Source organism: Plecotus auritus (genome assembly GCF_963455305.1).
Source record: "Plecotus auritus genome assembly, chromosome: 3".
Classification (NCBI taxonomy): Eukaryota; Metazoa; Chordata; class Mammalia; order Chiroptera; family Vespertilionidae; genus Plecotus; species Plecotus auritus.
Window position 1 is genome coordinate 174,413,858 of NC_137772.1, and position 23,589 is coordinate 174,437,446.

The following is a 23,589-nucleotide window of genomic DNA, read 5'->3' on the forward strand; positions in this document are numbered from 1 at the left end:
ATCAAAATGACACAGGAGGATCAAAAGGGGTTACTAAAATGGTAATCCCCCCTCTGATTCTCCTGTGCCATTTTGATTCCCCCTTCTGATCCCCCCTGTGTCATTTTGAGTGATCCCTCTCCCCCCACCTTGATACCCCAATTCCTTTTTTTTTTACCCCTAGAAATGAGCGCAAAAAGAAAAAGCTACTCCGTGGAGTACAAGAAAGGAATCGTGGAAGACTCTTGCGGCCAAAATCTTACTGCTTTCTGCAAAGAGAAGATGTTGAGTATCTGATTGGTCCGAAAATGGCGAGCAGAGTATGGTAACCTCATTGAACAAGTGGACAAGGGAAATGCTAAAAAGCACAAGTGTGGATCAGGTCGGCAACCATTATTTTCCGAGCTGGAAGACCTGATCTGTGAATGGGTTGTTGACAGGAGAGCAAAGGCTTTTGTTGTGAATAGGGCTCAGATTCAAGAATTTGCCCTTGCAATGGCACCACAGTTTGACATAGCCCCCAAAGACTTCAAAGCATCACAACACTGACTGGATAATTTCCTTCAGCGAAGTGAGCTGTCTTTAAGAAGATCTACAACATTGTTTAGGTTGGAAGATACTCAAGTTATTAAGCGAGCACTTGCATTCAAGTCCTTTATTGATGATGCTGACTTCTCTAAATACAATCTTTCCAACATGATTGCTATGGATGAAACTGCAGTGTTTATGGGCCAATCATCTCAAACAACAATTGAACAGCGGGGTGCCTCCTTGGCGTACATTCCCTCCACTGCTTACGAAAGTGCACGTGTTTCCTGTATTTTGGCAATTCATCTGGATGGCACTAAAATCCCACCTTTAATCATTTCTAAGGGCAAGAAGGAAAAGATTGAACGTGTTTTGGGTGTTTTTACTCTTAAAACTGAAAAAGCCTGGGCCACACAAGCAGTTAAAAAGAAGTGGGTCGATTTAATGCTGCCGCTTGTTATGCGAGGGAGCCAAAGAGGTCTGCTAGTCTGGGATGCAGCCAGCACTCACCGCGCTAAAGACATGAAGACATTTCTTCACGAAAGAAAAATAGATCAGATAATGATTCCCGCAGGAATGACAGCCTATCTCCAGACTCTTGATATTGCAATAAACAAGCCATTCAAAGACAATTTGCGCATGGAAATTAATGACTACATTGAAAATAGAATGGAGAGAAATCAGGGTGGAAACTTTGTGAAACCTAAACTGCAAGAAGTTGTGACTTGGGTGAAGAATTCATGGGAGAAAATCACTGACAGTTGCATTGCAAATGCACTGCAAGCAGGCTACCTTGACAAGAAGTACTCATTTAAAGACAGTGCTATTGCTAAACATGAGAGATTTGGTCCACTGATTCTGAAAGAAATGGAGTCACAAGAAATTCACCAGGAAATTCAGGAATTGGATTGTTATGATGATGTTCCAGAAGATGATGACATGATTGTCATTGAATAAATGAGTAAATTCTTGATACTGTAGGATTCACAGTTTGTCTGGTTTGTGTTGACAACTACTGTACTACCGTACCGTATACAGGTAATAAATTTCCTTTATTTTCATTAACAATAAATGTGTACCATATTCTTCTTCATGGAAAAATAAGACATCCCCTGAAAATAAGACCTAGCGTGTCTTTGGGGGCAAAAATTAATATAAGACACTGTCTTATTTTGGGGAAAACATGGTACATAAATCCCCCAAAAAAAGGCTGCCCGCATGGAGCAACCAGAAGGCTTGGCTCCGCTCCAAGCTACAAAGTTTCAATTGTAGAAGATAAATATACCCCAGATACCAGGGCCTCTGCTTGGGTCACCGGGGGGCGTGGCCGGCCTGCAAACCACCACAGGCCCCTCACCCAGGCTGCCCCATGCCCCAAGGGAACCCCCACCCTGATCCGGGACATCCTTCAGGGCAAACCAGCTGGCCCCCACCCATGCACCAGGCCTCTATCCTAGCTAATAAAAGAGTAATATGCAGATTGACCATCACTCCAATACACAAGATGGCTGCCCCCATGTGTTCAAAGATCCTGCCCCCTTGTGGACACAAGATGGCCACCACAAGATGGCCAGCAGGGGAGGGCAGTTGGGAGGGACCAGGCCTTAAAGGGAGGGCAGTTGTGGGCGATCAGGCCAGCAGGGGAGGGCAGTTGGGAGAGACCAGGCCTGCAAGGGAGGGCAGTTGGGGGCGATCAAGCCTGCAGGGAAAGGCAGTTAGGAGGGACCAGGCCTGCAGGGGAGAGCAGTTAGGGGTGACCAGGCCTGCAGGGGAGAGCAGTTAGGGGTGACCAGGCTGGCAGGGGAGGGCAGTTAGGGGTCACCAGGCTGGCAGGGGAGCAGTTAGGCATCAATCAGGCTGGCAGGGGAGTGGTTAGGGCAGCCGTGGGCAAACTACGGCCCGCGGGCCGGATCCGGCCCCTTCGGCTGTTCTATCTGGCCCGCGGAGCCGAAAGAGCGGAGGGTTCTCTTGCTCTCCCCTCCGCTCCTTTACTTTGAATTTATATTAGTTCACACAAATACTCCATCCATGCTTTTGTTCCGGCCCTCCGGTCCAGTTTAAGAACCCATTGTGGCCCTCGAGTCAAAAAGTTTGCTCACCCCTGGGTTAGGGGGTGATCAGGCTGGCAGGCAGAAGCGGTTAGGAGCAATCAGGAAGGTATGCAGGTGAGCAGTTGGGAGCCAGCAGTCCTGGATTGTGAGGCCCAGTGGGATCGGGCCTAAACGGGCAGTCGGACATCCCTCGAGGAGTCCCAGATTAAAGAAGGTGCAGGCTGGGCTGAGGGACACACCCCCCCCATGCACGAATTTCATGCACCGGGCCTCTAGTATGTATGTATATGTATGTATGTATGTATATATATATATATATATATATATATATATATATATATATATCCTATCTAATAAAAGAGTAATATGCAAATTGACCATCACTCCAACACACAAGATGGCTGCCCCCATGTGGTCAAAGATGGCTGCCCCCATATGGACACAAGATGGCCACCACAAGATGGCCAGCAGGGGAGGGCAGTTGTGGGCAATCAGATCAACAGGGGAGGGCAGTTGGGAGGGGCCAGGCCTGCAAGGGAGGGCAGTTGGGGGTGATCAGGCCTGCAGAGGAGGGCAGTTGCGGGGGACCCAGGCCTACAGGGGAGGACAGTTGGTGGGAGGGGCCAGGCCTGCAGTGGAGAGCAGTTAGGCATTGATCAGGCTGGCATGGGAATGGTTAGGGGGTGATCAGGCTGGCAGGCAGAAGCGGTTAAGGGCAATCAGGCAGGCAGGCAGGCAAGCAGTTGGGAGCCAACAGTCCTGGATTGTGAGAGGGATGTCCGACTGCCTGTGGAGAAAATCTAGAAAACATTGGGCCTCTAGTGTGTGTGTGTGTGTGTGTGTGTGTGTGTGTGTGTGTGTGTGTGTGTGTATACTAGAGGCCTGGTACACAAAATTCGTGCATGGGGGTGTGTGTGTCCCTCAGCCCAGCCTGCACCTTCTCCAATCTGGGACCCCTCGAGGGATGTCCGGCTGCCCGTTTAGGCCCGATCCCACTGGGCCTCACAATCCAGGACTGCTGGCTCCCAACTGCTCACCTGCATACCTTCCTGATTGCTCCTAACCGCTTCTGCCTGCCAGCCTGATCACCCCCTAACCCAGGGGTGAGCAAACTTTTTGACTCGAGGGCCACAATGGGTTCTTAAACTGGACCAGAGGGCCAGAACAAAAGCATGGATGGAGTGTTTGTGTGAACTAATATAAATTCAAAGTAAAGGAGCGGAGGGGAGAGCAAGAGAACCCTCCGTTCTTTCGGCTCCGCGGGCCGGATAGAACAGCCAAATGGGCCGGATCTGGCCCACAGGCCGTAGTTTGCCCACGGCTGCCCTAACCACTCCCCTGCCAGCCTGATTGATGCCTAACTGCTCCCCTGCCAGCCTGGTGACCCCTAACTGCCCTCCCCTGCCAGCCTGGTCACCCCTAACTGCTCTCCCCTGCAGGCCTGGTCCCTCCCAACTGCCCTCCCCTGCTGGCCATCTTGTGGTGGCCATCTTGTGTCCACATGGGGGCAGGATCTTTGAGCACATGGGGGCAGCCATCTTGTGTGTTGGAGTGATGGTCAATCTGCATATTACTCTTTTATTAGCTAGGATAGAGGCCTGGTGCATGGGTGGGGGCCAGCTGGTTTGCCCTGAAGGATGTCCCGGATCAGGGTGGGGGTTCCCTTGGGGCGTGGGGCAGCCTGGGTGAGGGGCCTGTGGTGGTTTGCAGGCTGGCCACGCCCCCCGGTGACCCAAGCAGAGGCCCTGGTATCTGGGGTATATTTATCTTCTACAATTGAAACTTTGTAGCCTGGAGCAGAGCCAAGCCTTCTGCTTGCTCCATGGGGGCAGCCTTTTTGGGGGGGATTTATGTATCTTCTATAATTGAAACTTTGTAGCCTTAAGCGGAGTCCTGGGCCGGCCAGGGTGTGCAGAAAGCTTGGCTTTCTCCATCACCGGGGGCAACCCTAGCCTCCTGCTCTTTCCAGCTCCGTGGCTGCTGCCATTTCTGTTGGGCTATATTTATCTTCTATCATTGAAACTTTGTAGCCTTGAGTGGAGGCCTAGGCTGGCAAGGGCAGGCAGATAGCTTGGCTTCCTCCATTGCCAGGGAAACCCAAGCCTCCCTCCTGCTCTCTGTGGCCGCAGCCATCTTGGTTGGGTTAATTTGCATATTCTCTCTGATTGACTGGTGGGCGTGGCTGGTGAGTGTGGCTTGTGGGTGTAGCGGAATGAGGGTTAATTTGCATATTACTCTTTTATTAGATAGGATATGGTTTGGTGCTATATTTTATTCCTATACATACCAGTATATGCCTTTTCACTTAAAGGAAATACTTTATGACTTCTCTTTGGCATATCTGAATTGACAGCATCACTAGTCTTGGGTTTTGAGGCCATTATAAATAAGAGTTACTTGAGCTGTGATATTGTGACAGTTGATCTAATAATTGAGATAGATACTAAGTGACTAATGGGCCTCACTGAACAAAGGGATGATTTACATGCCAGGTGGGACAGAGTGAAACAGCAAGATATTTTATCAGTCTACTTAGAACAGAATGAAATTTAAAACTTAAGAATTGTTTATTTTTGGAAATTTTCATTTAATAGTTAGGACCATGGTTCACCATGGATAACTGAAACCATGGATGGATAAGGGGGAACTACTGTATATAAAAGTCAATTTTGTATTATGTTAGCAATGAAGAACTGAAAATGAAATTTTAAATTTTTTATAAAAGATTAAATACTTAGGTATAAATATAACAAACTATGTAGAGACTCTATATGTGGAAAATTATAAAATACTGATGAAGAAAATCACAGGTATAAACATATGAAGAGATATTCCTTCATGGATTGGAAGACTCGATATCATTAAAATATCAATTCTTCCCAATTTGGTATACAGGTTCAACACAATCTCAATTGAAAGTCCAGCAATCTCTTTTGTAGATTCTAAAGATTCAAGTTGATTCTAAAATCTATATGGAAAGGCAAGGTTAAATAGGTGAAGCACAGGGAAGGGGGTTAGGGGATGGTTCTCTTCTGTATGATACTGTAATGGCGAATTCACAACGCTATGCATTTGTAAAAACTTATAGAATTTTGCAGCACATCGTGAACCTGAATGTTAGAAATTTTTAAAAAGAATAACCTATGAGGTTAAAAAATCCTAGGATGGAATGCATGATGTGAAATGAATCTCTCTGTATTACAAACGTGTAAAACAACCTCATTGAAAGGTGTGGGGACAAAAAAGGCTGACCTAAGTAATTTTGGAAATAAGTGAAATCTGTAAGACTAAAGGCTGTACATAAACACTGAGCTCTAGTTGATAAGGTTTTTTCCACTGGGGATATGGCTTAATGATTCTGAAACCGTTATTCATATATACTGGGATTGAAAAATTAAGTAAGTAAATGGCAGAAGGTTGGAGTAAGGTTTATCACTGTTCGTGTTTGAGGTTACAGATAAGCAAAAAAGAAGACTAAAATGATTCATATAGTAATGAATTAGAGTTGGTGACATCAGCATGAAGTTATGTTTAGTTTAATACAGACAGATGGTTACATACAGTAATATTTATAGAAATGTGCATATACAGGGGCTAGTACACATATTTTTCTATCACCTAATGGTGCATAGAAACAATGACACCCCAATAGCAATGAGCACATCTAGCTCCCAGATCTTGGCTTCTAAAACTATTACCCAGTATTAATGTGATGGTTAATTTTATGTCTTCTTGGCTGGGCTACAAGGTGTACAGATATTTGGTCAAAAATTATTCTGGGGGTTTCTGTGAGGATGTATTTATTTTATTATTTTTTAAATCTTTATTGTTGAAGTATTACATGGGTCCTCCTCCCCCCACCCCATTAACCTCTTCCAGCCCGCTCGCACCACCACCCCCCCCCCCAAGGCCCTCACCACTCCATTGTCTGTGCCCACGGGTTATGCATATATGCATACAAGTTCATTAGTTGATCTTTTCCCACCCTCCCATGCCTTCCCTCTGAGGATCAACAGTCTGTTCATGCTTCTATGTTTCTGCGTCTATTTTTGATCTCCAGTATATTTGGTTCATCAGATTCCACGTATCAGTGAGATCATGTGATACTTACCTTTCTCTGACTGGCATATTTTGCTCAGCATAATATTTTCCAGGTCCATTCATGCTGTTGCAAATGGTAAGAGTTCTTTCTTTTTTGTTGCCATGTAGTATTCCATTGTGTAAATGTACCATAATTTTTTTATCCACTCATCTGCTGATGGGCATTTAGGCTGTTTCCAAATCTTAGCTATTGTGAATTGCGCTGCTATGAACATAGGAGTGCTTATATTTTTTCTGATGATTGTTTCAGGTTTCTTAGGATATGTCAAATGGGAGTTTCATTTTTAATTTTTTGAGGACACTCCATACTGTTTTCCACAGTGGCTGTACCAGTCTGCATTCCCACCAGCAGTATACTAGGGTTCCCTTTTCTCCACATACTCGCCAATACTTGTCGTTTGTTGACTTGTTGATGATAGCCATTCTGACATGTGTGAGGTGATACCTCATTGTCATTTTGATTTGCATCTCTCATGCAAAGGAACTCCAAACTCGGATGATTAGTGACTTTGAGCATTTTTTTATATGTCTCTTGGCTTTTTGTATGTCCACTTTGGAGAAGTGTCTATTTAGGTCCTTTGCCCATTTTTTAATTGGATTGTTTGTCTGCCTTTTGTTAAATTGTATGAGTTCCCTACAGATTTTGGAGATTAACCCCTTATCAGATGTATCACTGGCAAATATATTCTCCCATGCAGTGGGCTTTCTTGTGGTTTTGTTGATGGTTTTCTTTGCAGTGCAGAAGTTTTTTATTTTAATGTAGTCCCATTTGTTTATTTTCTCCTTAGTTTCCATTATCCTAAGAGATGTATCAGTAAACATATTGCTACAAGAGATGTCCGAGATTTTGGTGTCAATGATTTCTTCTATCATGTGAGGGTGTATTTAGATAAAATTAACATCTAAATTAATAGACTAAGTAAAGTAGATTGCCCCACCATAATATAAGTGGGCCTCACCCAATCAGTTGAAGGTTGAAATAAAACAAAAGGCTGACCCTCCACTAAATAAGGGATAATTTTCTTGCCAAATTATTTTCCTACTAGGGCACTGGTGCTTTCTAGTTTGGCAACAACCTGTCTGCTTCAGGACTTGGACTGGGACATCAGTTCTGCATATATTAGACTTGTCAACCTCCCAAAACCACATGAGCCAATTTTTTATAATATTAAGTAAGAAAGACACGTGGGTATACATGTCTATATATATAAAAGTATAATATGCAAATCGACTGGATGGCAGAACGACCAGTTGCTATGACCTGCACTGACCACCAGGGGGCAGACACTCAGTGCAGGAGATGCCCTCAGCCCACAGGCCCTAATTGCCTGATGGGGAACAGGGAACCAAGGGTGGTGGTGGCGGATGCATGTGGCGCCAAGCCAAGGCAGGTATGAGTGAGCGGGGCCACGATCACCCCGCCTGTTGCCCCACACACAGGGAATGAGCAGCAGCGGGGAGGGGAGGGGGTGTCAGCTGCTGGCAGCTGGGGAAGATCGGCCCTGATTGCAGGCCAGGCCTAGGGACCCTACTGTTGCATGAATTTTGCACACAGGGCCTCTAGTATATATTATAAGATATATATCTTCTATTGGTGTGTTTCTCTGGAGAACCCTGGCTAAGACCATTGGAAATAAAGGCTCCTTTATTAGGAATGAAGGAGAAACTATTGTTTCTAGGAATGGGGTGGGAAATATGTGATTACACAGGAACATCTTTCAGTGCCATAAAGTAAGGAAGTAATCAAAAAGCCCACTGAAAGAGCTCCTAAAAGCCAAATTGGAACTATCTGAGCCAGAAGTTAATTAATTAAAAACAGAGAATACAGTATTTGGTTATAATCCAAAGTATAAAATAAATATTCATGGCTCATACTGATATGAATAAATGATTGGATAATAATTAATAAGGGATGATAGATACTCTCATGCAGAGGAACTCCAAATCATTTATACAGGTGTTCCCACCTCAGAAAGGAAGAGAATAACTCTTCCCCTCTAAGTGTGGGCTGTGCACACTGACTTCCTTCCAAAGGAATAAGGGGTAAAAGAGTAACTTTACAGTTAAGAAATCTAATGAACATTTCCTCAACCAAGTGATCAAGGTTAATATCAACAGTGATGTCACGCTGACAGTGTGTGCCCTTGATCTGATGAGGTGGGAATGGCACTTACTCTGTCTTCCTCTATTTGTGGTCCCCCTAATCATAAAGAGTCAATGCACCTCACTGTTAGACTACAGACTGATTGAACTCAGAGCATTCTTGTCACTGACTACATTTTTTAATCTAACTGCATAACAGTTATTATATCATAATCTAGTTCTTTCTTAATGAAATCTAATACCTATTTACATTCAGATTTAGATGAAAAAGTAATCATTACTTAGACATGCATGGACATGTTTATAAGTGAAATGACTTGATATCTGGATTTTCTATAAGATGCTTCAACAAAATAAATAGAAAATACAGATATAAAAAGTAGGGGAATTAGATTAAACAATAATGATAAAATATTGATAATCATTTAATCTGGGTAATTGGTATATGTTGGTTGAATGCTATTCTCTTTAATTGTATCTGTTTGAAATTTTCAATAATACAAATTTTATTTAAGTCATAAAGTAGTCTGTTATACTGAGAAGAGCACAGATATGTTTGGAATTAAATTTCTAGTGATGAGAAATATGATGTCCTGTAGGAACATTTCAGATGACCCACAACATGGTTCTAGAAAAGAGAGAAGCTCTGAGGTCAATGATATCTATATTGAATAAAATTATTTCCATGAATTATGAAAGATGAAAATTAATATTTCTAACTTAAAATTTTAAGTTAACATATGACATGTTAAATGTAAATATGTGAATGGGAGACTTCTGAATATAACCTAGCAGAGGAAAGGGAGGCATTTCCCGCTTCTCAGGAATTACCTAAAAACAATAAGAGGAACAAGAAACATAAAGGTTAACTCCACCATCAATCACACAAAAAATCTTAAAATCCCTAAATTAAAAAAATATATATATCACAAAGATAAAGAACTGACACACAATTGTTAGGAAAACAGAGAGAGTAGCTGCCCAGAGCTGAAGATCTGAGAAAAAGCCAGTGGAAACACTCTCACAAACAAACAAATCCAAAACAAGCAACAGGAAAACCACAAAGGAACACCAGACAAAGCAAATGGTGAGGTTTTCCTACTTGCCAGGCACTATTGACTCATGAAACTCCTACTAAGCCGATGAAAAGGACACTTCCTCAGGTGCAAGTCCAAGAAGCTCATGTTGCAGCAATCAGAACTGGGTGTGTGGGCTGGAGACAGGTCCCCATATATCATGAAGTTTCAAGAAACTCTGAAGGCAGCGTTGAACAAGTAATCAGTCAAGGCCTGCTGGCAGCATTGTGTTGGTGAAGCAAAGAAAGACCGTGAATTGTGAGCCACTCTGTAGCGATCTTTGTTGGTTTGCTGAATTAAATATTAAAATAATTATTTACCCCAGCCTTGTGTCATAATGGGAATTCCTGTTAGCCTGGATATGGCCTTTGCCCCTCCTCCCAGAATCCTTTCTGCAAATTCAGGTCCAGAAGTAGCTCACCTCATTCAGAGATGAGCACTAGTCAGAAAGGAACCATTCCTGGACCACCAGAAGATACTTTACTTTTTAAAAAATTCAGGGACTAGAAAAAACAAAAAAACACTCAACAGAAAAAGTCACAATAAAATAACATTATATTGACTTTGAAATTCAAAGAAATAAACCCCATGATAAAATCAAAAAACAAAGGGGCAACATAATCTATATATAAAAAACCCTAATATGCAAATAGACCAAATGGCAGAACAAATGAACAACTGGTCGCTAGGACATGCGCTGACCACCAGGGGACATGCGCAGAACAAGGCGGGAGTTGGCAGCAGGTGGCAGAGTGTGGAACATGGCGGGCATCGGCTGTGGTGGGATGGTGGAGCAGGTGAGCAGGGGTGCCAGACCAAGGCAGGGCACCCATCGCTGTCATCAGGGCGAGCCTCTGGTGGTTACTGAAAATTCTTTGCTCCTGTGCACTGTGGTCATGCCCAGCGCTTGCACCTGCTGCTGACACTGGCCCCACTCGCACCCACTGCTGGTGCCAGAGCTGCCACTTGCACCCGCTGCTAGCCCCATTCGCTTGGTACCATCAATGGGTGGGAGTGGCTGCTGCCAGCCCAATCGCCCCTCAGGGCTTCTCCACCTCCCCCTGCTCCTGAGGGGTGATCAGGGCCAGCAGCTGCTGCTTGCACCTGCTGCTGGTGACGGCCCCTCTTGCACCCGCTGCTGGCACTAGAGCCACCACTCACACCTACTGCCCAGCACCGGTCCCGATTGCTCTGCACTGTCAGCAGTGTGAGCAGCAGCTGCTGGCCCCAATTGCCCCTGAGGGCTTCTCCACCTCCCCCGGCTCCTGAGGGGCAATCTGGGCAGCAGCTGCCACTCACACCCATTGACAGCACTGGCTGCTGGCACTGGCCCCAATCACTCTGCACCATCAGAGCGGGGCAGCACCATCAGTGTGTGAGAGCGGGGCGGCTGCAGCGGGAGTGAGAGCTGGGCTGCTGGCAGACAGGGGACCAGGGGCCTTGGTGGAAGGGGCCAGGCAGGGGCATGGAGGATGGGCCGAGACCCCACCCCTGTGCCCACCGCAGCCTTGCGGCCCACAGTTCCTTTCAAGGTACACAAATTCATGCACTGGGCCCCTAGTGAGACAAGAAAAGATTAAAACATTAGCCTATAGAGCTCAGAAAAGAAGCAGAGGAAAAAACAAACAAAACAAAACTATAGTCACCTGGCTGGCATGGCTCAGTGGTTGACCATCGACCTATGAACCAGAAGGTCATGGTTCAATTTCTAGTCAGGGCACATGCCTGGGTTGTGGGCTTGATCCCCAGTGTGGGTGTGCAGGAGGCAGCCAATCAATGATTCTCAACATTGATGTTTCTCTCTCTCTCTCTCTCTCTCTCTCTCTCTCTCTCTCTCTCTCTCTCTCTCTCCCCCCCCCTTCCCTTCCTCTATGAAATGAATAAAAAAAGGTGTATTTTTTCAAAAAGCCACAATAGAAATGAAGACCAAACTGAAAGCAGCACAAAGAAAAAAAGGCATTGCTGAATGCACAATAAGAGACAAACAGGTGAAGGTGGAGAAAAGCCAGCAGATATGAAAAAACAATACTAAGTATTAAAAGAGAATCAAGAGGTGGGAGATAAGGTAAGTACAACAGAATTGGAAAAGAGAATGCATGTGGGAGTGTAGAAGAAATAAGTCTGGCCATGACATGATACATCTTATAAAGCTGGGTGATAAGTACACAAGGGCCCATCGTGGTGTTATTCTACTTATCTACCTGTGTGAAATTTTACCTTGAAGGAAAGTCATTTTTAACTTTGTAATCAACAAAAAAGAACAGGAATCTTTCTATTAGGCATATCCAACAGCCTGTATTGAGCTGCAGTATCTCTGCTGAGTGAAATAGCAGTTTGCAGAGCAGAGCACTCAGTACATTCTGATACACAAGCATAAAATGCAGAGCCTTGTTTGATTCAGTGACTAACTCCTAGCTCAGTGAATTGAGAATAGTCTTATTGTACTCAGATCAAGTCAAAGCTAGAAGGCAAGAAAATTTCCCCTGACTATAGGAAGCCAATGTGCAATCTTCATATTTCATAACTTTTCTAATAATCCAGCTGTGATCTCACTGCTTGTAAAGCCCAGCCCTCCCCAATCTGCAAGCTCACCTTCCAGGACTGAGCCCAGCCCATTTCCACTATATATAAACTGCTGCCTGCAAACGCATCACACACCTGCTGCTCTCAGCTCTACCCTCCAGCCTCTCGCTCCTCCTTCAGCCTTCTCACCTTCAGGAACCATGTCGAGCAAATCCATCATCAGGACCCAAAGCAGCAGCCACCGTGGCTTCAGTGCCAGCTCAGCCAGAGTCCCTGGGGTCAGCCGCTCTGGCTTCAGCTGTGTCTCTGTGTCCCGCTCCAGGGGCAGTGGAGGCCTCGGTGGAGTGTGTGGAGGAGCTGGCTTTGGCAGCAGGAGCCTCTATGGCCTGGGGGGCTCCAAGAGGATTTCCATCGGAGGTGGCAGCTGTGGCATCAGTGGAGGATATGGTGGCAGAGTTGGAGGTGGCTTTGGCTTTGGAGGTGGAGCCGGGAGTGGATTTGGTTATGGCAGTGGATCTGGTGGTGGCTTTGGGCTCGGTGGTGGAGCTGGCTTTGCTGGTGGCTATGGGGGCGCTGGCTTCCCTGTGTGCCCCCCTGGAGGCATCCAAGAGGTCACAATCAACCAGAATCTCCTCACTCCTCTGAACCTGCAAATCGACCCCACCATCCAGCGGGTGAGGACTGAGGAGCGGGAGCAGATCAAGACCCTCAACAACAAGTTCGCCTCCTTCATTGACAAGGTAAGCCAGAGGACCTGTCCTCCAGTGGGGACTCAGAGTCCCCAAAGTAGAGGACCAACACATGTCCTCCCAGGGGGAGAATAGGGTAAAGGGGAAAAGAGACTCCGACTGGCTCCCCACTGGGATCCAATAGGCAGAAGCTGGTGGAAATCATTTAGAGCTGTTGAATATCTTAAATGTCCCTCATTCCAGGCTAGAAAGAATTCTCAACTTTTGATAACCCTAAAGCAAAGAAAAAGCAATGAGACAATGGAATGAATTAACTTTACCTTCGGAGGAAAATTCAAGAAATTAAAAATAAAATTCCAGTGAAAACTGCTTTAGAGCTTGGATAGTGGAGAAAAAAGAAAAGAAAAGGATATTCTAGTTGGATTAGAAAAAAAGACAGAAACATTTACATGTCTCATAGAAACACTAACTGATTTTAGAAACAGAGAATGAGCATTCAACGAGGATGTTTTATAGGACACTCATGCACTGAATGGGCAGTTAGAATGGAATCCATTTATTAATTAGATTTAAATTTTAATTATTAGATTCTGAACATTTAGCTACATAACTAAATAAAAATGTGCTTTATATCAGGGAAACACTACTTTAAACTAGATGTGTGATTGCACTTGACAGGGGAAACGTTGAAAGTCTCTGGTAGGCTCCGTTACTTAGCGGGTGAGAGCTCCCCTGTGTCCATGGGGGAACTTCATAGAGATCAGTGGGGTGTGAATGGAAACAGTTTGAGGGAGCAGAACTGTCAGCTGGAGCCTCTATACACTGTCTAGCAGCCTAATGCTGTGACCACACAGGCCTGCTTGGGGACCTGACAACTCACATGACTTTCTTCCTTCCTTTGTCTGGCAAATAACCACTTGTTCCTCCAGGTGCGCTTCCTGGAGCAGCAGAACAAGGTCCTGGACACCAAGTGGACCCTGCTGCAGGAGCAGGGCACCAAGACCGTGAGGCAGAACCTGGAGCCTTTGTTTGAGCAGTACATCAACAACCTCAGGAGACAGCTGGACAGTATCGTTGGGGAGAGAGGCCGCCTGGACTCAGAGCTCAGGGGCATGCAGGACATGGTGGAGGACTTCAAGAGCAAGTGAGTTAAGGAGAGATATGGATTAATTTCCAGAACTGCACACTTCAAGCCCAGGTTGATTGTGGTCATGATTTTGTAGCAAAACATGTCCATAAAAATGAAAATCATACATGTTGCTAAAAAACAAACTTGAAAGAAATGAAGCAAAAGGCCCTATAGGTGCATAAAAAAGGAAACAATTTAGGGACCACAAAAATCATCTTTGAGGATTACTGTCAAGAAAGCTGAACTTTGACATATCCATTATAGAAAGTTCTGACCACAGGCTGCCTTTTCTGTATCATTGTCACCACTGACGTAGGCCTTTCTCATTCTAGATATGAAGATGAAATCAACAAGCGCACCGCCGCAGAGAATGAATTTGTGACTCTGAAGAAGGTGAGCTGATTACAACCAGGGGTTCCTGTTTCTTTGCAGAAGAAGAAAACTCTGGAGCCCTCCCACATCTGAGAAGACAAGAGGTGGGGAGGCTAAAAGATGGGCAGATGGGGAAGGGGGGCTCAGCTGACTCCATGGTGTTGGCTTATTCCCCAGGATGTGGATGCTGCCTACATGAATAAGGTTGAACTACAAGCCAAGGTAGATGCTCTCATGGATGAGATAAACTTCACCAGAGCCTTCTATGACGCCGTAAGCATCTTCACCTTCATTTGAGTTACTCTAATGGGGCTCTGCAAAAAGGTGGAAGGTCTTGGAAATGGGAAGCCTGTAAACTTTACAGGAGAAAATGATCTCACCATCTTATGTTCTGCAGGAACTGGCTCAGATGCAGACCCACATCTCAGACACTTCAGTGGTCCTTTCCATGGACAACAACCGTGACCTGGACCTGGACAGCATCATTGCTGAAGTCAAGGCCCAGTATGAGGAGATTGCTCAGAGGAGTCGGACTGAGGCTGAGTCCTGGTACCAGACCAAGGTGAGCAGTGAGTGGGAAGCTGCTGAGGAATTCCTGTGCTCACTCCCTAAACACCATCAAGGCTACCAGCTTTCACAGGGAAAATGTACTTCTAGGAAGCTGGTGTCCTCTCACAGAATGTGTACCCTGCAACGATAGAGTAGATATTGATAGAATTTATGTGCAATTCTGGTAAGTCAAAGAAACCCAAACAAGAGGAAAGCTAATGTAGATAAGAATCTAATGATTTTTGCATTAGCTTCACACTGATACTGCCTCTCAGAAAACCAGTGCAGGACATTGTTGGTTCTGAAGAGAACTAGAAGGCAGTGGTTTCATGACAAGGTTGGACTGAGATTAGTATAGAGTATCCAATGACCTAGTAACATCAACATTTCCCAAAATCTCTTCTGGAGAAGCCATTAGGCTTAATTTAATAAAATTCTGACACAGTGTGACAGTCGCTGTTAACATGTGAAAGCCCATATACATCAGCTTCTCTCCCTCTTTGCTACAGTATGAGGAGCTTCAGGTCACAGCTGGCAGACACGGGGATGACCTGCGCAACACCAAGCAGGAGATTGCTGAGATCAACCGCATGATCCAGAGGCTGAGATCTGAGATTGACCATGTCAAGAAACAGGTATGGTGGGGACTAAGGAAAATAAAAGCATCCTTTCCTCGCTAGACCACCACGTGGTCATCAACCATCATTTGTGATTCCTGGGAATTTGGGAGACAATAGGGAGAGGACACCATGCGGTGTCTACCCTGAGTGAGTTCCCACAGATAGTTGAGATGGATACCAACCCAAGAGCATGATATAAACAGGTGAACAAAACCAGTTTCCCCTGTCAGAGCTGTAAAATATAGTCTGGAAGCACTGAACAGAGATGACATGAGAACAGTTGATTTGGGACTGGAGGAAACTGGGAAAGAAAAGGCAGGCCAGGAAGTGAGAAAGATTGGTGCAAATCTGCTCAAGATTCAAGGTCAAAAAAATGATAGTCAAAAAAAAAAACAACAACAAAAAATGATAGTCAAGCAAAGACACCAGACAAAGACCAGTGTTATCTGAAATTGTGAGGCATAAGAAACTCATCACCTCTATTGAGAATGTTTGTGATTTTGTACAAGTTAGTGTGGCTGCTACATGAGATTATCAAAAGCTGTCAAGATTCAAAACAAGCTAGTGGGTACATTTCTTCCTTTGTCCCCTGATCTATATCTGCTGTAGTACCTTCCACCAGTCAGCCCCTACATCCTCATGCAGGGTGGTTAATACAAAAGAGCACAGGTTTTTTCAGATGACTCATAAGTTAGATAAGGTTTGCAGAATGGACAAAGACTGGATAGAAAGGGTTTGAGCTGCATTTCCATGCCATCTGGGCTCTGGCTCTCTTCCTCACTGGGAAATAGGAACCACAGCTATTCTCCTCTGGAGGACTAGATTGCACGTTCATTCTGCTTATCTCCCCCTCTAGTGTGCCAACCTGCAGGCTGCCATTGCTGATGCTGAGCAGCGTGGGGAGCTGGCCCTCAAGGATGCCAAGAATAAGCTGGTTGAGCTGGAAGACGCCCTACAGAAAGCCAAGCAGGACATGGCCCAGCTCCTGAAGGAGTACCAGGAGCTGATGAATGTCAAGCTGGCCCTGGACGTGGAGATTGCCACCTACAGGAAGCTGCTGGAAGGCGAGGAGTGCAGGTGGGCAACTCACAACCTCCTCTATCATCTGGGTGCTTCTCCATGATGTGCAGCCAGTGAGCACAAACTTAAAGCACCCTAGTGATGGCCATAATTACTACTCTCAGAGAACCATGGAAAAGGCAGTTTCCCCGTGGATGGTCCTCACATGGAGGCTTCCCACAGTCATCTAGTGGTGATTCTCTGAGGTCTCATATTCTCTGTGTTTCCTCCTTCCTAGGCTGAGTGGGGAAGGTGTTGGACCAGTCAACATCTGTAAGTATCTTTGCTTGCCTCCCTCCCTTACCCTTGAGTTTTTCTGACTTGACTCAGGCTGGCAGAATGAGCTCACTGTGTCTGTGTATCCTTGTCCCCCTCCCCTCCACAGCTGTGGTGCAGTCCACCGTCTCCAGTGGTTATGGCAATGCCGGTGGTATCGGCAGTGGCTTCGGCCTGGGCGGAGGCAGCGGCTACTCCTATGGCAGTGGTCACGGCCTTGGAGGTGGCTTCAGTTCTGGCAGTGGCAGAGGCTTTGGGGGTGGCCTCAGCTCTGCTGGGGGCAGCAGTTCCACCATCAGATACAGCACCACCTCATCCTCCAGCAGGAAGGGCTACAAGCACTGAAGTCTTCCCATTGGCTCTTGGTCCCACATTGTCTCAAGGCCTCCTTTGCAGCTGCATGGCCCTCTCTTCAGGTTGCTTCTTTTTTCCTGTCTCAGATTTCTCTTGGCCCCTGGGTTAAGCTGAAGTTGCCTAGTCCTCATTTCCTTAATCTATTCCTGTTAGATCTGAGTTTTCATTACTCACCCTAAGGTCAACAATCAGTGTCATGCAGACATGTACACATCTTTTTGATGTTCCCATATTATTATCAGTTATATCAGTCTGCCGTAATTCTGGTAAGAAAATGACCTATGCCCCATGAAAATTGAAACTTGATCTACATCATCTACAGAATGGGGAATCTTCCCTTTGATGTCTGACTGCCTTGCTCATTATAACTCCACACAGGAGTTGCCCTTAGGACAAATAAGTTATCTTCCCATCAATGTCCCTAGATGGTATTGACACAATACTCTCATGTACAGAGTTATATCCCTGCAATATTTTTCTCTGCTTTTTGCTTTATTTTGTTGTGTTCAATAAAGCATATTTCTAATACAAAGATTCTGTGTTAGACTGTATCTCTGATCGTGTATTGGTTCTGAAACTTTCTCAGACCACACAATGATCCTCATTTTCAGAGAACCATTTCTCAGCCCCACTGACAATTTACCTTGCTTCATGCCCAACTTCATCAGTCAGCATTGTGTGATACTCAGCTATCATGTGAGTTGATGACAACCAACAACTACAGTCCTCTGCTAATCAAGTCTCTTTCTCAGAATGAAGTGTTTTAGAGAAAAGGAAGCCAGGGTCCTGGAACCTAAATCAGCGTAACCTCATAATTAAGGGGTTTTGTCTTTCAAGCTCCATCATTTGGTGGCTTGGTCTCCACTTAGATCTCTGAAACTCTCAGAGATACCCCTCACTACTCCCACCCAGAAACAAGGAAACACTGTATTGACCCAGCAAAACAGAGGCCAGTTGGTAGGATGGCAAAATGCTTGGTTCCTCTCTATGATAATGAAGACTTTTGCCACAAAGCTGTTGCCCTTACTAGTATATACCATCTTGAGATGTATCAAACCAGTTGGTACAGAAGAGAAATATCCCCAGATCATGGTAGATGGATTAATAAGGCCACATAGTGCTAAATGAGTTGGGAAAGATTTCCTTTGCATCCAAAGATAGTTGGATTCACTGAAGAAGTTCTCTTGACAAATGCTGGTTAAAATTTATAGACCTGTAAATTTGATAGTCTGTTAATTACATCTCCATAACTTTGAAATAAAATAAGTCAATAAAATATATTAATAAAACCTCAAAAAAGTGTTGGATAGGAGCTTTGTTCTGAAAAGCTATTGGCAAAAAGATAAGATTGAACGATGGTCCATGTGGACAGGCAGGAGGTGGTTCTGGCTGAGAACAATCTCCTTTTGTGATCAGATATCCAAAAACCATTTTCAGCATAAAGAAGCATGCAAATTTTGATAAGCAAAAATAGATTTTGGGGGTTCATTAAAATCTTCCCAGATATCAGTGTCAGGGTTATATTTTGACTTTTAGACAGAAATGGACTCTCTATCTTTCAGGCCAGGCCATGTTTGTACAAACTTATTCTAGAATTTGGCTAATCAGGTATTTTATACCCAATCTTATCTATAGGCAAAATAAATAAATAAATAAAAAGGCAAGGAAAACTTCTACTAACAACAATAATCAACTCAGTTAAAATAATATTTTGATAATCTGAAACCATGGCAAAATCCCTGTGCCCCAGGTCATGAGTCAAGTTACGGTCTAGCCTTGTTCCATGGTTGCCTGCAGGTTGGCAAGAGTCTTGCTGCTGAGTTGGTCACTAAGCAAAAATTTGGGGCTCAAAGAGACTTTTGATAATTAGTGACCTCCCTACCCTTCTATTATATAGACACAGGGTTTGAGATCGAGATCAAGGGCATGGTGGAAGCAGAGCTTAGGAACTGCCGTGCTATATAAATCCTAGAAGCTAATAGGGAAACTTCCCGATGATACAGTCTCAGACTCTGGTTGTCTCTCTCCACATGAGAAGCTCCATGAGAGTAGGTTACAGGCCTCCCTCACCACCCTAGAGTGAAGACCAGCTGAGTACCCAGTTCTGCAGAGCCCAACTACCTGCCAGCAAGCTTGATACTCAGAGCAGATACCTATCTCAATCACCTATAAATAGGGCCACCCAGACAAAATAGAGAATGCCTGCTTAAATTTGAATTTCACATAAACAATTAAAATAAATTCACATAAGTATGTCCCAAATATTGTATGGAACATATTTACACTAAGCAATTATTTGTTGTTTACCTAAAATTCGAATTGAACTGTGCATCTTGTATTTTTATTTGCTAACGCTGGCAATTCTACCTATGAAGTAGATTGCTCTTGGACTGGACTACAGACAGGGCACTTCTGCCCGGGATCTCTACTTTAAAGGGGCAGACAATAGGCAAGGACCAAACTTAAGACCCTTTCCTCTAACCATCCCCTCTCTTCTACCCCAGGCCTATTCATGTCTTCCATGTGTTCTACAGTTCCTCAGGATTGACCCTGGGGGAGGGAGACAGCATGACCAGCTGGTTGGCCATCTTAGCTGGAACTTGAACCATGGACTTTTTTTAAAGGACATTGTGTTTATTTATTATGTATGTGACCTATTAAAAGTTGTTAACATAAAAATAAGGGTGGAAGCAAATAAGTCAAAATATTAATAGTGACTAATTCTAAGGAGTGGGAACTTGGGTAATTGTTTTTTTCTTTTTTGTACTTTTCTCTACATAAAGGTAAACATCCTCATTTTTCCCAGTGAAATATCACTCTTGTTACATGCTGGTTTTCTCTTCTCTCCCATTGATTTCTGTGTGATCACACCATTGTAATTACTAGAGCTTTCTATTCCACGTTGATTTCTTATACAGCAATTCCTACTAATTGTTTGTTTGTTTTTCAGTATTTTATGGCTATTTTTGTGCATTTTGTTTTGTTGTTATTGCTACTACTAGGTATCCCTAGGTATCTTAAGAGGTTTTGCATTGTGAATTAGGGCCCTTTCTTTCCTATCATATTTTATAGTCACTAAAAGGTAGTGCATGAGAATTATTGATTTCTGTATCCACTCACCTTGATGAACTTTATCCCAGTTATAATGATAAATGACGAGTAAGAGCCAGGATCCAAGAATCAACCTGCCTCCTTTCAGAATCTGTGCTCTTCCCCTGTGGGAGGAAGGTGTGGTCTCATCCAGACTCTGGCTCCATCAGTTCACCTTCTGGCCCTGGGGAGAGGTGCAGGTAAGAACAAGGAGGGACTGACCTGGCCTTCCCCTAGCACTCTAGCCTTTTCTTGCTTTGCATGCCCTCTGGTGGAGATGCCATTCCCCTGGAAAGAAAAGAGCAGGCATAGGAGTGGGGTGCTCACTAAATGGGGCATCTGCTGGATGATGACATCAGTTGGTGCCATATTCACACACTGAGGGCAAACACCAAGCCATGTTGCCCTTGAGCTTGAGAATCCCAGCCCACACTGGGCAGAAGAGGGATGATGCTTTTGCCTAGCTGGCACAGCTTACTGCTCTCTCCTCCTCCAGCTCTGGACTCAATCCAAGCTTTATTTTGTCTTTTCTCTTTCTGAGAGGCCTTACTGGTCTCTGAAGCCTTATTTTCCCTACTCTGACTTGTTATTTTTTCTTTGGTAATGAGGGAGTGGTGAGTAGAATGTGATTGTCTTTAGCCTGTGTTATCCTTGTCTCAAAAACTGTCTTCAAAACCTCATTATTTGCTCATGTATACTCAATGTCACTCAGCAATCCAGCAAAGTCATTCAGCAATACAGTGTAAGATTACCTGTGGCATAGCTGAGTTCTGGACCCTACAGATAATTTACAGGAAGGTAGGTACATATTAGGTACATGTTAGATTCAACTGAATTATGTGCCTACCCTAGAAAAAAAATCTCTCTCTCCTGGCAGAGCCAGAACTACACACACACACACACACACACACACACACACACACACACACACACACCACATAAAGCAAGGGCAACGTGTGCAAAGTATAAAAGCATGTGATCAATGGCAACTTCAGAGAGGTTAAGTGGATGTCAGTTCTTTCAAGGGGAAATTTTTAAAGAAATAGGAAAATCATATTTTAAAACTAAATCCAAAATACCATGATGCCTAAACAACCTTATCAAAATAGAGAGTACAGGTTGCTTATCTCAGAGAGACATTAAATGCTCCAAGAAAATAAAACAAACAAATAAAAAAGAATTCCATTCATTGCAGAATCACACCCTCTACATCATTACAGAAAAAAAAAATGTCACAACTTCTCTGGAGAGAGGGTATCCCTGTTTACAATTAGACCACAGATACCCTTTGATTCTAAATTGAATTTTTCGTGCCAAGGTTCAAGTGTTTTCCCTGGTCACTACAACAACAAACAGGTTGGTCTCCTACCATAATGCCTTTCCCCTTTCCTCACACTTCCTATTTCCCAATTCACTCGTCATTTTCATTAGTCTCTGGGCTCACTCCAGGTTAACCAACTCTTGCTTAATAAGCCAGTGCTTGGGGCAAATGAAAAGCACTTTGAAGTATTCCTTTAAAAGGATTGGTATCTCTCATTGGCCTGATGGGAGCACATGCAGAATTTCCCCTGGGAGGGAGTCACGCAGAGAGGGCTGGGCCATCTCTACCAGTGGGGTCATATAGCATTTTATCCTCTTTCCAGAGAGGGAATGAGAGCAGTATCCTGGTTGTTCAGATGTAACCTGCATCATAGACATGGTGCTGTTCTGTTCAGTGGAAACTATTTCATCCCATCAGATTCCAGAAATATGTCTTTTCTCCCACCCGAGGAGCCTTCTGCAAAACTGCACATCAATTGCACGTTGAGTGCAAACAAACAGAGCCGGCTCATTGAGTCCTCTGTTGAGTCCTTCAAAGAAACAAATTCTTTTGTAATAATGAGTGATGGGCTGTAATTTTTCATCCCTCTGTGTCTGGACTTTTGATTGTTTACCCCTCTTAAATCAGGCAATTGAGAGGTACCCTTCTCCAGCGACCTTGAGTCAATCTCTCCCAGCTTAATGATTTGTGGTCTCAGCACCATTGTCCCTGTCACCATCCTTATTATCAGTGTGTGCTCACTTGGTGCCCACAGGTCAGCTGGGCATCAGACTGCCCAGAATGAGCAAGGGTTCCTAGGCCAAGGCTGGTTGTCCCATGGGCCCAACCCTCTGGGAGATGGTGGAAAACACGACCCCACACCCAGAAGCTTCTGCCTATGGAAACACCCAGGTAAATGATGCATCACCAAGATGCCTCAAACAGAAACACAGCTTTACAGACAAGGTAGGTGTACGTTCAGCAGATAAACACAATCCCATCTTAAGTATTCTTGGATGGCTTCACTCTGTGATTTATCCATGAGAAATGTTAAACCAAGCCAGCTCCCCAGCCTCTCCTCCCATGCTCAGGAGGCTATGTCCTCTAGTGTGGGCCTGAAATGTGACCCTCGGAGCCAACAGGGAGAGCAAGGCTCATCTGAAGCCCTCAACTTCCATCCTATGATTAGTCATGCCACTCCCTTCCAGGAAGAGCTGCAGGGGCACCCCATTTCCTCTCCAGGAATGTCCCTATATGGCAGCCCCTGAGCAACAACCAGAGAGACTTGGTGAAATGCTCCTGTCCTGGGAACAAATGAGGCCATTAGAGTGGTCAAAGGGGAATGGCCAAGATGCATCTGGAATAATCTTGTCTAAATCCCTTCAGGTGCTTTCTGTGAGGGTATAGTGTGAGGCCCTTACGATGATAGCATTGCAATGACCTTCTCACTATAGGAGGGGCTCCAACTGTGCTTCCCATGCAATGGGGAGCTTTTCTCCCTGAGCTCTATGATGTGAGGGAAGCTTGGGGTGAATGTGGGCATCAGGAGGAATCAGGAGCTCTGCCTCGGCCACCAAATGGCTATATGTTCTTGTCCTTGGTGTCCTCATCTCTAAGGTCTCCTTCAGATTTTAAAAGACTGACTCTGTACCTTTGCTTTACTTTTTTGTCCTATGCACCCAGTCGGCAACATGTTCGTGTGTGGATTATTGTTTTGTGGATGTTCCTAAGACACATGTGTCCATGCTTTGCATGTGCACACTTGTTGGATGTGTCTGAAGGATTGACCA

At 44.6% G+C, this 23,589-nt stretch overlaps 1 protein-coding gene across 1 annotated transcript; it reads left to right on the plus strand.

Moving 5' to 3' along the window:
• Positions 1–12,561: 12,561 nt before the first annotated feature.
• LOC308243500 (keratin, type II cytoskeletal 6A-like) lies at positions 12,562–17,400 on the plus strand (the record flags this gene model as incomplete). Its single annotated transcript, XM_080659042.1, has 9 exons — positions 12,562–13,101; positions 13,980–14,194; positions 14,512–14,572; positions 14,729–14,824; positions 14,949–15,113; positions 15,610–15,735; positions 16,577–16,797; positions 17,018–17,052; positions 17,165–17,400. 9 exons carry the CDS (start codon positions 12,562–12,564, stop codon positions 17,398–17,400), a joined length of 1,695 nt encoding a protein of 564 aa, XP_080515168.1.
• Between the last annotated feature and the right edge of the window lie 6,189 nt (positions 17,401–23,589).